The sequence below is a fragment of the Henckelia pumila genome, chromosome 3, assembly GCF_033568475.1.
Source record: "Henckelia pumila isolate YLH828 chromosome 3, ASM3356847v2, whole genome shotgun sequence".
NCBI lineage: Eukaryota > Viridiplantae > Streptophyta > Magnoliopsida > Lamiales > Gesneriaceae > Henckelia > Henckelia pumila.
The window spans coordinates 22,672,577-22,688,636 of record NC_133122.1 but is presented as its reverse complement, the minus strand read 5'-3'; the positions used below and the strand labels follow the sequence as shown (position 1 = coordinate 22,688,636).

The window sequence follows — 16,060 nt, the reverse complement described above, 5'->3', positions numbered from 1 at the left end:
TGTATTAAAGATTTCATATATTTGATGTACTAGTTATTGTTGTATTGTACATATTTTCAGTGTAATATTTTGGATAAATTGTTTATTACATGGTATTGTAATAAAAAAAGTATAGAACTTAGGTTAGTGGTTCAAGTATTGTAATTGTAATCTTCGGGAATATCTTGATTTATTCCAGTGGTTAGTTGTCAGTATTCAAATCCAGTAATTGAATGATGATTGCATAATCGGAATATAATTATGCGTGATTTCGAATTACTAAATTATAGATGTTTGACCTAGAATGATCCAGTTAGTCGGTTGACTATATTTAGTACCAGGGATGAGGTGATTAATCAGGGGCATGTGTGTTGTCTTATGCTGTTTTCCTTAAGACGGTTGCCTGTTTTGACCTTATTAGGTTGCGGCCATGTGATGATGGGATTTTCATCAGGGTGCCAGTAGAATGATACCAAGAAATTTGGATTTATGACTAGATGTAGAGGAGGTGCGGCCCTATGCTTGTATTACTCTGGGAGCCTTTCTTGCTTCAGAGTATGTATGGGAGATTTTCTTGCTTCAAATGGTTATTCAGGGGGAGGCTACCTCAGTCTAGCGCTTTGCAACAATCACAGTAAGGGTATGGTTATTCGACATTTGGATTCTCTCATGGAAATTTAGTTGATACTAGATTTAGTATCCAAGAAAATTAGTTATCGTCTGGATTTCGTCAGAAATGCATATTTTATGGATTCTACTGTCAGAATTAGTCTTGAAAGAGATTTTTCTTGATGAGTGATCATTTTGAGCAGATAGGTTTTGTTCTCAATATGATGATATTCCTAAACGGATAGATCTAATGGGTGGAAGGATTTCTACCAATTATTCATAGTATCATCTGACTTCGTTAGAAATGCAACTTTACATTCCTTGGGACAAGGTAGATCCAAGATATCGAATCGGGGAAAAATCTGCTTTGGGATTAGTTCGTCTTGGTGTCTATCTTGTGTGGACATAGGCAGTGGTAGTAGATCTGGACTGGTACGAGATTGATGCCAGTAACTACCCTTAGCTATCATCTGACTCTGTCAGAGATATGAATGATGAGTACAGTGTGGACTTTGTAATTCCAAGTGTTAGGAATTAGCATACTTACGACAACAAGATCAGATTTGTTGATCAATCCATGTAAATTATCAGTGATCATTAGATTATCGTCTGACTTCGTCACAGATATGGAATGATATTTCCATGATAACGGATATTGTCCAAGATAGAGGATGATAATTTGAATTGTAATTAGTCCAAGGATTACTGAGTAATTTTAATGTCTTTGTGATTGGTGCCAGTAACTACTCTGATTATTGTCTGATACCATCAGAAATAAATTAGTATATTCAGAATGGGAATTTTGTGTTTCCAAGAGTTTTGAGTTCTAATTATTTCTCAATAAAAAAAACAAAAGAGATCATAGTGGTTGATCATCAGTATAAGGTTCTAGAAATTGAGAAATTAGTAAGTATTAACTATATTGATTGATTCTTTTGGGGTAAGCGTGAGCTACAGTAAATCAAGAATGATTGATGCAGTCGTTTAGACTAAATAATTGGTGATTTGAATTGTTATTGACTAGAAAATATTTGGAATATTTCTGTAAGCTCGCATGCTTAAGAACATGGTCTGTGAGATATATTCAGAATTTCTCAGTGTTTGGGGAATTTTCAGAAATGTGCTAGTTCAGCTTTTGGATTTTCTTCTGCTTAAGAAGAATTGATAAGAAGTTGTACTTATAATTTATCTGTGGCAGATACAGATATTGTAACTCAGTAATGGGGGAGGTGAATGTTCTTTTGTAGAAAGAAAGATTTGAATGGTTCATTGCTTGGTGATTAGAAAATGAACTGAACAGTTGTTAATGTTTGAGGAAAACTGATAGGATGAGTACAATACTTAGATATTCAGATACTCAGGTATGTTTCTACAATATTCTTGGAATTTCATCATCAGATTTGATCTATCAAGTGTTTGGATTTCAATGGAGTACTATTTGGATAACATCAAGTGTTTAGACGTGGGAAAAGAACAACAGCTGAGATCCATATTTTTTGGGTCTGGCAGGATTGTTGTCACTGATTTTTCGGGATGTCTTTTGGATGTGCTAGGCCATTGATATAGCTGTTTTGGAAGATTCAATCCAAGACTTAGCTAGATTGCATTAGTATGAGGACTTCGCAATGTTTTGGTCGAAACAATTTTGTTTATCTAGTAGCACAAGTCGGAATTCAGCAAGAAATTATTATTATCCATGACAGGATAATAGGTATTATTGTTTTGAGCATTATCTCAAGTTTTGAGATAGATGTCACAATTCGACTCAGCATATTAGAACTAGGATTGTACTACTTGACTTTTGAGTCAACAAAATTAGCATTGGTAATTTCCAATAAGAGAATCTGTAGAGTTCAGAAAATCAAGAATTTTGGACAACGACGTTGTCACATGTTTTAGTGATATGACAGAATATTAGTCATTTTCACTATTAGTAGTAGAATCCTTTTGATGTACAAGGACTTGTGTACTCGGTTCTGGTGGAAAGGTATGAAGTGTATTGTGTGTATCAATATGTTTCCTAGTATTTGGTGTGCCAACAGATTAAGACAGAATATCAAAGACCTGGAGGATTGCTTCACAGTTTACCGATTCCTAAGTGGAAATGGAAGTTATCACGATGAAATTTGTGACCCATTTGTCGGTATTTTAGAGGAATTGTGATGTTATCTGAGTTGTGGTGGATCACCAAAGCAGAGCATTTCTTTCTATATAACCGAGATTTCATTTTTTACTGTAGTGATTAATTACACATTCAGTTGATTGTGTATTTTCTTGGCATTTCAGTAAGTATTGTCAGAAATCAAGATCATAGGTTTACTTCCAGATTCTGGGGGAGTTTTCAGTGAGATAAGGGTACTACTCTTGGCTTGAGTACTGCTTATCATCCGGAGACTGATGGTCAGTCGGAGCGCACTATTCGTACTCTTGAGGATATGCTTCGAGCTTGTGCTATGAATTTTGTTCCAGCTTGGCAAAATCAGTTGTCATTGATTGAATTTGCGTACAACAACAGTTACCATCGCAGTATAGGTATGACACCATTTGAGACGTTGTACGGACGACGATGTCGTACTCCACTGTTCCATAAAAATTGAAGTTGTTAGCTTGTATTTTCTTCGTATATTCTCTGACAGTATATTACGATGTTGTGCTCTGCTTTTACGGTGTCAGATTGGTACGGAAAATTCTATCCACAAGAGTTGAATTGATTCAGTCTAGGTCATGTGTACTCTTGGATGATTCAGTCTAACATCGTTGAAACAATTTAGCTCTTGAGGGACTGATTCAGTTTAGCATATGTGAGACTAATTCAGTTTAGCTCCCTAAATTGAATATAGTTTACCTCATTTTTTTCGGTTGAGTTTTGGTCAACGGTCAACTCAGTTGATATCTTCAGTTTAGCTCCGAAACTCATTCAGATTAGGTATTTCGTTTGAATGTTGGACGAGATCAGTTGACTTATGATGTTCACTTAGTTTTGTCAATTATCAAAACCTCGAATGTTCCAACATAAATGGTCTCAAAAACAAAGAAACGCGAGTTTGTGAAACAAAAATCTCATGACCTCCATTGTAATAAAGAAATCACTACATATAAAATTTCATTTTATATTAAATTAATAAAATAAGTGGGTGTATCACTTTGTCAATATATATTAGTTAGCTTGTATCATGTATCCCAGTAGAAAGATCAAAGATGTATTTATCTCACACTTAGAAATCAATAAAATTGATTGACAGTAAAATCTAAAGGATAATATATAAATGTTATATAAATACCAATATTTAAGAGATTTTATTATTTTATTTTATTATCTAGCATTTTTAGTTACAATATTTATAATTCATCAAGTAAAACCCAATTAAGTACCAAAGACTTTAGTGGATTTTCTTGAAAATAATTACCAGAATTTCCAAGAGGTGAAAAAACAAAACACAAATTGGGAAAAAATAATATAAGAATTTCCAAAAGGTGAAAAATAAAAAAAAAATCCAAATTTGAAAAGCTAAGCGTGCACACAACCAATCGACATGACCCTCTGACTTCGTGCCGCCTGTTTTACCTCTTCACTAAAAATTTCATGAATTATGTAAATATATAGCTTCTTGAAATACTGGGATAAATTTCTTATTTTTTTTTTAAAATATCAATATTTTCTAAAAAAATAATAAAACTTATTGTATTTTTTAAGTTAGAGATAAAATGTAAAAAAAAAAATAATTAATTATTAAAACCCTACACGTTTTGTTAACTTTATCGTTCAAATCTAACACAAATTCAACTATTTATTCCTAGAATCCAATATACTAGCATTTTTTTTCGTGTGTACATTTATTTAATCATTTTTCGTAAATTTTGTAAAAAATTCTAAAACTTGAATCGACAAAACTTTCAACATGAGATGAAATAATAAAGGTAACTCTTTTATATTATTTTATTATTATTTTCGACTTTGGTTAATTAGTTTTCAATATATTACCATGCATAGACATTTAAATCATATTACGCGGATCAAAAATCATAGAAGTTGTTTGTATACTTTATCAGTAGTTTTAAATTTAATTGATTATTTGATTATACACAAAAAGTAACGCGTGTCTCATGAATTAATTAATTTTTTGAGATAGTTTTTGATCTGATCTGACTCATAAAAAATATTAATTTATATTAAAAAATATTAATTTATGAATCGACCCCCTTCACGGATATAGAAATGAAGATGATCGTAGCCGGATCAGAAAAAAGATCGCAAAAATAGTAATATCATATGATAAAAAACCAAAAGGGGAGATAATAACATTAAACATTCCATTGAACATTCCATTGAATTCTACCCTAAATTAAATGAGCAGGAGAGATGGCAATGAATTCTGTACCAGGTCACGGAATCATGCATCAATACTTGTTTGTTTTAAATGTAAAAAAAAATACTATTAAATATTTAAATCCTAGCAGAAAATTTGAAAACAAACATCAATTTTTTAAATAAGATTCAGAAACATATAATTGTTTTTTTTTAAAAAAAAGGTTCGGTTAGGCGCATGTGAAAATTGAAGGCGCCCAAACTTTACAAACGGCATCATGATGGATGAAAACTTTTATGACCTTTAAATATCATGTAATGATATCAATAAATATTAAATACTGTCACTCCCACTTTTATTTGATTCCTTTTCTTAAAAATATATTATAATTATTCTGTTTTCACAAATATATAAGTTTATTTAATTTCTTTTATTTTACATAAATTAAAAAGTTCATTGAAATTCTAAAATGTACATTTTTTTATCTAATGAAAATTACCATTTTGATCATGTAATTTTCACTTTTTTTTTTCAAATATTTAGTAATCTAACTTGCATTTTCGTCCACATTTGCCTTTGGTCATGTAAGATGAACTTTTATTTTTTTATGTAGTGTTTTCGAGTGCTTGTAGGTAGCAGTACTTCTTAGCTTTTATTTCATAAAATTTAACAAAATTTTAAAATTTTGTCAAGAAAAAATTGAAAAGTGTTTTCTACAAACTCTACCAAAAACTACCTAAGTCTTGTAATTTGTATGAATTTTTTTTTGTTCTTAATACTAGAGTTCATCTTGTTTGACGAGAAAAGGGACCGAGAATAAAAAAAAATACAAGTTATCCACAAAATATGAAAAACATAAACATGTTATAAGATTAAAAATAAAAATTCACCATAACACGATCAAAAGTGAAAATAAAATTTACAAATTTTTTAATTTTATCTTTTATTTAATTCATTTAAAAAATATTGATCGTGGTGTAATATTCAGTTTAATTGTAGAGTAAAAATATTACTTAGAAGTAAAAATTAGATTATATATTTAGAATAATTTTTTTTGAAGCAACAGTTATTTAGAATAATCAAAAGATAAAAAATATAAGATTTCATGCAAAGAATGAATAGAATCATAATTCTATAGGGTGTGATACTGGAGATGAGTAAATGTTTACTAAATAGTCAACACTGTCAGCTTTCCCTAAAGAAAAAAACCTGAAAAAAAGAGCCCCTTCATCTCCTTTTCAAAATTTCCATTCATTTGTTTTTCTTCTTCCTCGTTTCCTTTTCTTCTTTGCCTCATTAATGGCGGCTCTGAAGCTTCTTCTGTTCTGCATTTCGCTACTCCTCACTCTCACTGAGTCTACTTCAGATGTCGAGTTGCTTTTGCAGAAGATCAAGCCTTCACTGCAAGGAACTGCAGAGAACTTGCTGTTACAATCTTGGAATACCACTGTTCCACTCTGCCAGTGGAGAGGCCTCAAATGGGCCTTCACCAACGGTTCTTCTTTACTCTGCACAGACCTCTCTTCCCCACAATGGACCAGTCTTTCTTTGTACAAAGACCCTTTTTTGCATCTGGTTTCCCTTCAGCTCCCGTCTGCTAATCTTTCTGGTACTATTCCTAGAGAGATTGGGGAGTTTACTAACCTACAAAGTCTTTATCTTGGTGTGAATTCAATATCTGGGGCCATCCCGTTAGAGCTTGGTTACGCTTCTTCTTTGTCCGATATCGATTTGAGTTATAATTTGCTGAGAGGGTCCTTGCCAACTTCGATTTGGAACCTGTGTGACCGCCTCGTTTTTCTTAGGCTTCATGGTAATGCTCTCTCCGGTTCTTTGCCGGAGCCTGCATTGCCTGACGCCACTTGCAAGAATTTGCAGTTTCTTGATTTGGGGAAGAATGTGTTTACTGGGAGTTTCCCAGAGTTCGTCACTGGTTTTCTTGGGCTTAAACAGCTCGATCTTGGGGATAATATGTTTTCTGGTGGAATTCCAGAGGGTGTGACTGGGCTAAAGTTGGACAAACTGAATCTTTCCCACAATAATTTCACAGGGGTTTTGCCAAACTTTGGGGGATCGAAGTTTGGTGTGGAGGTTTTTGAAGGGAACGGACCAGGTCTTTGCGGGCCACCTTTGAGGAAATGTGGTGGAAGCTCTGGATTGAGTTCTGGTGCAATAGCTGGGATTGTTATTGGTATGTTGACTGGTATCGTAGTGTTGGTTTCGTTGTTGATTGGCTATTTTCAAGGAAAAAGAAGGAATTTGGATGAAGAGGATGAGGAGTTTGAAGATGGGGAGGATGAAGAAATCGGCAATGGCGGTGATACCGGCGGTGATGGAAAATTGGTTTTGTTTCAGGGTGGTGAGCATTTAACTTTGGAAGAAGTGTTGAATGCTACAGGGCAAGTTTTGGAGAAGACCAGTTATGGGACAGTGTACAAGGCAAAGTTAGCTGATGGAGGAACAATTGCTTTAAGGCTGTTGAGAGAAGGGAGTTGTGAGGATAAGAGTTCTTGCTTGCCGGTGATCAAGCAATTGGGGCGGGTTCGACACGAGAATTTGATTCCATTGAGAGCTTTCTATCAGGGGAAAAGAGGGGAGAAGCTTCTCATTTATGATTACTTGCCTAATAAAACCCTTTCTGATCTCTTACATGGTATGTTTCATGATTCAACTTTTGCTTCAAAACAGAACTACATACATGCTTCATATGGGGTTGATATATTTGTAGGTAGACTCCTATTAGATTGTGATTGACAGTTGTATAATGATGGTTATGTATGGTTTATATTTGTGCCTAGCATTTTTGTAAAAATTCTTTAGAATTCAATTAATGATGTTATGTTATGTGAATCGAATCTTGCCTGATTAGTTCGAGGATTGAAATTTAACCAATTCTGTAGAGGCCCTCAATGGGGAGATTTTCATGAAAGCAAAATCAAGAATGTGATGACTGTCAGAGTAATTCTTCATTAGAAGTGATGCAACAAATATCTTCTTGATGTTTCATTGTAATGTGGTCGCAACGCCTATTCTTGACCAATATCAAGATTTGATGGCTCATAAGCTAGCTTTTGGAGAACTTGTATTTAGGTGTTCGCCTGGTTATTGTTTTTTTAGCAACGTTTGATATCCTGCATAAGCAATGTTAGTACTCAGCTTGTAATTAAGCTATTTATGTTAGTAGGTTCTCAAATGCATAGCACTGTTGTCGCTAAGATATTGTCGGTGATTAAATATTAATCGATTGAAAAATTTGAACTAATTTCTAATATTTGTATCTCTGGTTTATGTTTAGAATCTAGAGTAGGGAAGCCGGCCCTAAATTGGGCTAGGAGACACAAGATTGCGCTGGGGATTGCCAGAGGATTAAGTCATCTTCATGGCCTCGAAACGCCAATCACTCATGGGAATGTGAGATCGAAAACTGTTCTGGTAGATGACTTCTTTGTGGCGAGGCTTAACGAGTTTGGACTGGACAAGATAATGGTTGCAGCCGTGTCAGATGAGATAGTAGCACTAGCTAAAGCAGATGGTTACAAGCCACCGGAACTCCAGAAGATGAAGAAATGCAATTCGAGAACAGATGTTTATGCATTTGGGATATTACTACTCGAGATTTTGTTGGGGAAAAAGCCTGGGAAGGGTGCAAGAAACGGTGATTTTGTCGACTTACCTTCACTAGTGAAAGTAGCAGTTTTGGAGGAAACGACCATGGAGGTTTTCGATGTGGAACTCTTAAAGGGTGTAAGAAATCCGATGGAAGAAGGGTTGGTTCAGGCGTTGAAGCTTGCAATGGGATGCTGCGCTCCCGTTTCCACTGTTAGGCCTACGATGGAAGAGGTCGTGAGGCAGTTAGAGGAGAACAGGCCGAGGACTCGCTCTGCTTTGTTCAGCCCCGCAGAAACTAGAAGCGGGAGCGTTACTCCCTTCTGAGCTTTAGCTCTGTTCATTGAATTGTGAATTGCATCCAGTGTTGTTGTTTCATGTAGTTCGGATATAAAAGAAAATTTTCTTCAATTTCTTATGTTGGTTCTGTTAAAGAAGTGCAATCTATATTGTATTGATGCTACATTAATATCACAGGTGAAAATTTTAGGGAGAAAGACCGATGCTTATGACTCATGTGACACTGAGATCCAAAGTTTTGGATGAATATCTGTGACCGAGACTCAATTGTAACAAAGGGAAAAAAAAAAAAAAAGGGGAGATGTGGAATGAATATTGTGTGTTTGGGGAAAATTCTTGAAGGATCATGTGAAGGACCGACTCTTTAAATTTTTAGTTTGCCATGTGATGCAATATGCCAATTGGACTGAAACACTTGATTTATATGAGGGCCATGAAAGCTAGGTTAGGCTCGTACAAATGCACTTCACATAATTATTCAAAAAGTTTCATTGGTTTAATAAAAATATACATTTTAAATATTTTCTTGTCGACATGTAAAATTTCCAGAGAAAGTAGAGTCTATCATCGAAATTCAATGAATAAAAAATTTCATGGTAATTAACCGAAAAAAAATTCTAATTTTTTCGTCTACAAATTCAAACTGGGAAATATTCTTCCGTATATGTATACATTTTTTTAAATAATATATGTCTACATTTTTATACTCGAGCGAGTAAGAAATTTTGATACATTAACTATTGATAAAATGCCAAGTTGGTATATGAACTATTAAAAATAGTTTACTTGGTATATGATTATACTCAAAAGTTAATTTTTTCATTTACTTAAATTGTTTTTTAAGTCCAATATTATTATTAAATTCAATTAGGTATATATTTCGTTTTTTAAACTATTTTATTGATTAAAATTGTAAAAATAAATTCATATTTATTATACTATGAAAAGAAATCATATATCATGCATTGAAAAAAGTAGTCACGTGAAATTTGTATGTTATAATCGAAAAGACAAACATATACACACATATCATTGGAAACCAAATCGGTATTGATTTTGTTTATTATCTTGAATTACATGATTGTGATTGCCGAAATTTTTTGTACTTGGTTTAGAATTTTTGAAAAGTACTATATTTTTAATTGTATTTTTAGTTAATTTTTAAAATATAAAAAATATTTATTTTATAATATTATTATAAATAAAATAAATTATATTTTAATTTTGTATATTCTGATTTATTGATGAATTTTAGTTTTATTAATATAAAGTATAATATTATAACATAGATAAAAAAACATGAAAAACATCATTTTATTATATATTTATAAATATATTTTAATATATATTATTTTTGAATATATAATTTATATGTTGTTATATTCATATATAAATGTGTGTATACGTATATTAATTAATATTTATAATATTCATATAATGAGTACGATATTTTTTTTGATAATATATTGTTTAAATAAATATAAATTTATGCTTATAATTGTACTCAATAACATAATTTTGAAAAATATAAATCGTGTATCTATTTGAAGTTAACAAAAATATTGAAATTTAAAATAATTTAAGTAAATGGTAAACTTGAATTTATAATTTGATCATATATTAATTAAATCATTTTCAATAGTTCATGTATAAATTTGACATTTTATCAATATTTCATATACTAAATAAACTTTACTCTACTCGGACAGTGGTGAAATAGTACAGGTAACTAGCCTACCCAAGTTGTTCTCACCAATGTGATTGATCGTAGTGCTTAGATTATTATATTATTTAAAATATTTGAATTATATTGTATAATAATCAAAATATATTACGATGTTTGATGAGTTTAAGTGTTTATCACATAGAATAAAATGAGTTTTGTGGCTCATTAACTTTCAAAAATTAATCGAATATGATTCGTCTAAAAATTTGAAATTGACTTGAGTATTAGAATCTATATTTCGATTAGATATTTTGGAATATTAATTTGCTCAAAACCGATTTCGGTGAATGAGAAATTAATTATTGAAGTTTCAAGATAAATTGGCCTAATTAGAGAGTACACTACAACAAATATTTTTTTTTTGAAAGAAGTACACTACAACAAATATGGTCAAACACAACACTAATTAAAGCCACTGAGATATTTTGGCTTCTTTGTGTACTCAACTATGTTCGATTAGGATGATAGAGCTTTGATCGTCGGTTTTAATCACCAGCCAGACAGTAGATTCAGCTGTTTTACAGCTTCTTGTTGGTTTGTGTATCGTGGGATTGTAGCATTTTCACTCTGCTTGCTGACTTGTTTTGTTTGCAGTGTTCTTAATTTAACGTTAAATGTTTCGCGTCGGGATTTATTATTTCAGTTAACTCAAGTTCATAATGTTTGATTTTGCAGTCATGACAGTATTACATTGTGTTTGTATTTTCAATTTTCTTGGAGGAATTGTAGATGTTGATCATCTTCATTGTGCAGTTTTGTGCCTGAATTGTCTTGACAGAAGGCTTATTGATCTTCGACAAATGGGCTTTGATGAACTTCAACTTCTTGCAGCAACTAAACGCCATATTTGTGGGACTTTTGTATCTTTTTCCTTTGAACACAAGTGTTTGTATTCGAGTACACTGATATTGTCTTCTTTTGTGATCCGAACAGCAGCAAACCATCTCCATGGATTTTCCAAATTGTTGAACTATATTCATGCGTATTTTGTGTTAGGAATTTTTCTTTGTATATGGACAAGATTTGGATTCAAAATTTGTGGATTGTCATAATTTCTGTTTGAATTTTATGAAAATCGATCTTGTACTTTCATATGTTTTAATTGATGTTATTTATATGGACATTTAAATTTGAAAAAAAACGGTCAAAAACAACAACGCTTTTCCATCGGTTACTTCGCTCATATCGACAACGCTTTTTATGCGTTGTCTTTTTAAAGAAACGACAACATTTTTTTTGTTGACTTCGCTCAAATCAATAACGTTTTTTACGCGTTGTCTTCTCTAGAAATGATTACGCTTTTTATGTGTTGTCTTCGCTCAAATAGACAACATTTTTTACGCGTTGTTTTTTTAAAAACAACAACACTTTTTAAACGTTTTCTTCTCTCAAATCGACAAAAATTTTTACGCGTTGTATTTTTTAAAAACAACAACGCTTTTTAAGCGTTGTCTTTGCTCCAATCTACAACTCTTTTTAAGCGTTGTTTTTTCTAAAAACAACAACGCTTTTTATGTGATGTCTTTTCCCAAAACAACAACGTTTTTTCCGCGTTGTCTATGAACGTGGTCTTTTACAATAGTGACTACAACAATGCTTTTTTGGTGACATTGACAATGCAAAAAAAAAAAAAACGTTGTCTTTCAAATTTTTTCTTGTAGTGCATTTATTAATGGAAATGATTGGAACTTGTCCCATATTGAAAGATTTTGACATCCATATCTTCCTTACATAGAGTTGTGTAGTATGAGTTATTGTTGGCTTCAAGTCAAATGTGGGAGAGTTGTAATGCACTAACCGAATTCGAGTTTGCATGGGCACATCGATACAAAACGTCGCGAGGATATTTTTTTTTATTCATAGTGAGTTATTGTTGGGTTCAAATCAAATGTGCTCAAGCCAACCGAGGGTGGGGGAGTTGTAGCGCACTAATTGAATTCGAGTTTGCACGAGCACATTGACACATCGTCGCGAGGAGTTTTTATTTATGCGACTTGGAAATGAGCTCGATGATGTGGCAGGTTTGTGACTTGGCACGTGGTACAGTCAGCATAAACATGGCAGTGATTGGATGATGTAGCGATCGATTGTGCACCACTTGGATGTGTGACATGGCAACAGTTAAGGGCCGTTAGATCAAAGGGTTAAGATGAAGATTTTGTGTTACTCAATTTTAATATCGGCAACCGAGCAAAAACAAAAATGAGAAACCATGACCATAAATGTATGTTTTAACATAATAGGATTCCTACAATGTTTTACAATTGAAAATACAATTGTATCACATTTGAATGTTAAAAGAAGTACGGTTTATGATTATTTTTTCTTAGATCTTTATTTCTTTTTCTTGTATCAAATACCTTCAACATATTTTGAAGCAACCCCAAGTCTTTTACAGTAGATTTTTTCAAACATATTGTGATCAACATTTTTTGAAGCATTTGTCGATTTACTAGACTTATACATTTTTTAAAAATTCGAATAACTTAAAAAATTGTGATGGGGTAATTTTGAAGAATTTTTTGAGTTATAATAGTTTTTTCTTAAACATAATTCACAACACTGATAGGAATGCAAATATCATAGAAAAATATAGCAATGACCATATCAAGATTAAGTGTGAGACCTCGGTTCTAAACATCTAATCTCGGGTTAAACAATCACTAAACAAACAAGATCCAAGATTAAAAGCAATAAATTTTTTTTAATAAAGGGCCTTGCTCGATCGGTAGAAATCAACGGATTGAGGGAGCAGAAATTCCAAACTCAATGCCCGGGAGAAAATCCTGCGCCGCTCGATCGGTAAGATTCAACCGATCGAGCGGGCATGCAAAACTCAAAACAGAAACTTGGCTACAACTCCACCACTTGATCGTTCAACTTCTACCGATCGAGCGGCCACTTCTGCACATAAAAACCAGAAGAAGTTCTAGTTCAAAATCCAATTCCAAATCATTCCAACAATGCATAAATCATCCAAACATCATACATAGTCCAAAACAAGATAGTTCTAGGGTAATACAATCTCAAAACTAGTAGAACATGCTCCAGTCTAGCTTATTGAATGCAATACTGAAAGAGTAGGTGCCCGGTGAGCCAACTTGTGGCTAAGGGCTTTGATGACTCTTTGTATAAACAATCTTTTGTTTAATATAATTTACACTTTTATTAATGGCAATGACTTTATCTTTCTTCATATTGTTATATTGTGATATACTATTGTTGTTTTGATAAAGACCTTGAATATACTATAGTGTATGTAAGATGTGGTAGAACATGGAGATGTCTATCATGAAACACATCTTATAGTCACTGTGTATTCTAAACTGTTCCTAGTCGATTGAGCCGTCCGATAATAAGGATAAGGATCGCTCGAGTTTGAGACTAGCATTTGCGATGCAGAGTACCACGTTTCATTGGTAAGGAACATAGAGATGTTCGAAGCATGCAAATGGATATTCATACGATGAATGACCGAACTACCCTATCCGGACTTTCCAAGTGGTTATCACTTATCGAGTGGATAAAGTCCGCGGTTTTGGTTGTACACCATTAGTCCTTACTACTTAAAACATCATTGAGACTCTATATGCTAGTACTGTGCTTTGACTCATTTACCGACTTTATTGGGGTCATCAGGTGTCGGGATTGGGTACAGTTACAACACATATAGGAGTCGATGCTTTGTTGTCAAGGATTCACCCATACTTGCGAGTGTGGATATCCTATGCGATCTGAGGAGATATTAGTGTGACGAATCTCTGGCCAGAGTACATGATGTGTTTTAAGAAATGGTTTCTTAGTAACACATGCGATGTCACTATTTGATCTTCAAGATGTATTGCATAGTTATCGAATCTCGAACGACTCTCGATATACCAATGGTTGTTGATTCGATCGGGATATATGGATGAAGGGACCGTACTGTACGCTAACCAAAATCTATTGGTTCTTGCAGGAACTATCAGTGATACCTAGGGAATCATGGGGCGATGTTACTAGGCTCTCTTACCATGATTCGATGGGCAAGTCGGAAATTGTTGTTCCGAGTCACAAGGAGTTCTGAGCCCACGGCTAGCTGTATCCCTGAACCATTGAGGGTCAAACAGAGTAATGGATTTTTAATCCCCGTTGAGATAGTTAAATTTAAAGAGTTAAATTTAATGAACAAAGAAGTTGGACTTCTTAAATTATGAGTAGAGGAGTAAGATTTCTTAAAATGACATAGGGATGGGCATTTTCGGAAACCACTGAATTCGAATTCAGAAAAATTTATCTTGACTTTAAAAGGTGCAGAAATGGTTTTTGTACACATTGGTGAAATCGGTTTATCAATCGGAGTCATGATGAATTTTATATTAATTTCTGAACATGCGGGTTTTGCTTGTCGGGCTTGAACTTATGACTAATGGGCCCTAAGTTGTTAGCGGCCTACATTATAAATAAGTTATTGCAGTACAGAAATTATACACAACAGGTCACAAATTTTCGAAAAAACTTAGTATTTTTCTCTGAAGTGGCCGCCCCCCTCCCCTCTGCTCAAGAAATATCCAGCCTGTGAATTTTGAATTACAGTCTGGTTTAACGGATCAAATTCGTTAATTCTCTTCGTAGAAACTTCTGATAGATTTTCTAGTGCAATCTATAAGAGGGATTAATTATCCGTTCGTGGACCTGATTGAAGAACAGTTCGTCCATCAGTTTCAGGGATATACAACAAGAGCAGAGCAATTTGTTGGTGTCCATAATCTCGATTCGAGATTGGAGGTAAAAATTTATAATTGTTATTTAATTTTTACACACACAATTTAATCGTTAAGTTTTGATACCCATTATGGAATCGTTCCATATAAAAATTTTAAACTTTCGCTGCACCGGGTATCAATTCTGATTGATCTGATCGCCGCGTTATCCAACAGTGGTATTAGAGCAAGGTTGCTCAGATCAAGCGATTAAATTAATCGATTGTACAAAAAATTTTTAGCCTCGGTTTTTGAAACAAAAAAAATATTTTAAATTTTTTTTTTTCGGGCAAAACCCGGGCAGCGATTGTGCCCAAGGCAGCGCTCGGCGCTGCCCATGGGCAGCGATGTGATCGCTGCCCGGCCCGAGCCCTTTGGGGCGCGGGCAGCCCGGGAGTGTCCCGGGCGGCCCGCGGAAAAATTAATTTTTTTTTAATTTTTAAAATTAAATTTTAATATGTTAAAATTCTATTTTTGGTCCGATCGAAAATTGTTTTTGATTGGTCCACGAGGCGTCGGATCGAATTGTTCGAGTTCGAAAATTTTAAAATTGATTTTTGGATAAATTTGAATTTTTGGAAAATTTAAATATTTTATCCGTTAAATTGAATTTTGAAATTAATTATTTTTGGTACAATTGATGATAAGATATGATCTTATGGATATATTGAGTAAAATATGATTTTATGTATAAAATTGGATTTTATAGATAAAATATGATTTTATTTGATAAAAAGATAAAATATGATTTTATATGTAAAATAAGATTTTACATATGGAATATGATTTTA

At 33.2% G+C, this 16,060-nt stretch overlaps 1 protein-coding gene across 1 annotated transcript; it reads left to right on the top strand.

The window, feature by feature from the left end:
* Positions 1-6,102: 6,102 nt before the first annotated feature.
* LOC140891898 (putative kinase-like protein TMKL1) lies at positions 6,103-8,983 on the top strand. Its single transcript, XM_073300567.1, has 2 exons — positions 6,103-7,548; positions 8,191-8,983. The coding sequence occupies exons 1-2, from the start codon at positions 6,195-6,197 to the stop codon at positions 8,826-8,828; spliced, it is 1,992 nt and encodes a 663-aa protein (XP_073156668.1). The 5' UTR covers positions 6,103-6,194; the 3' UTR covers positions 8,829-8,983.
* The last annotated feature ends 7,077 nt before the right edge of the window (positions 8,984-16,060 follow it).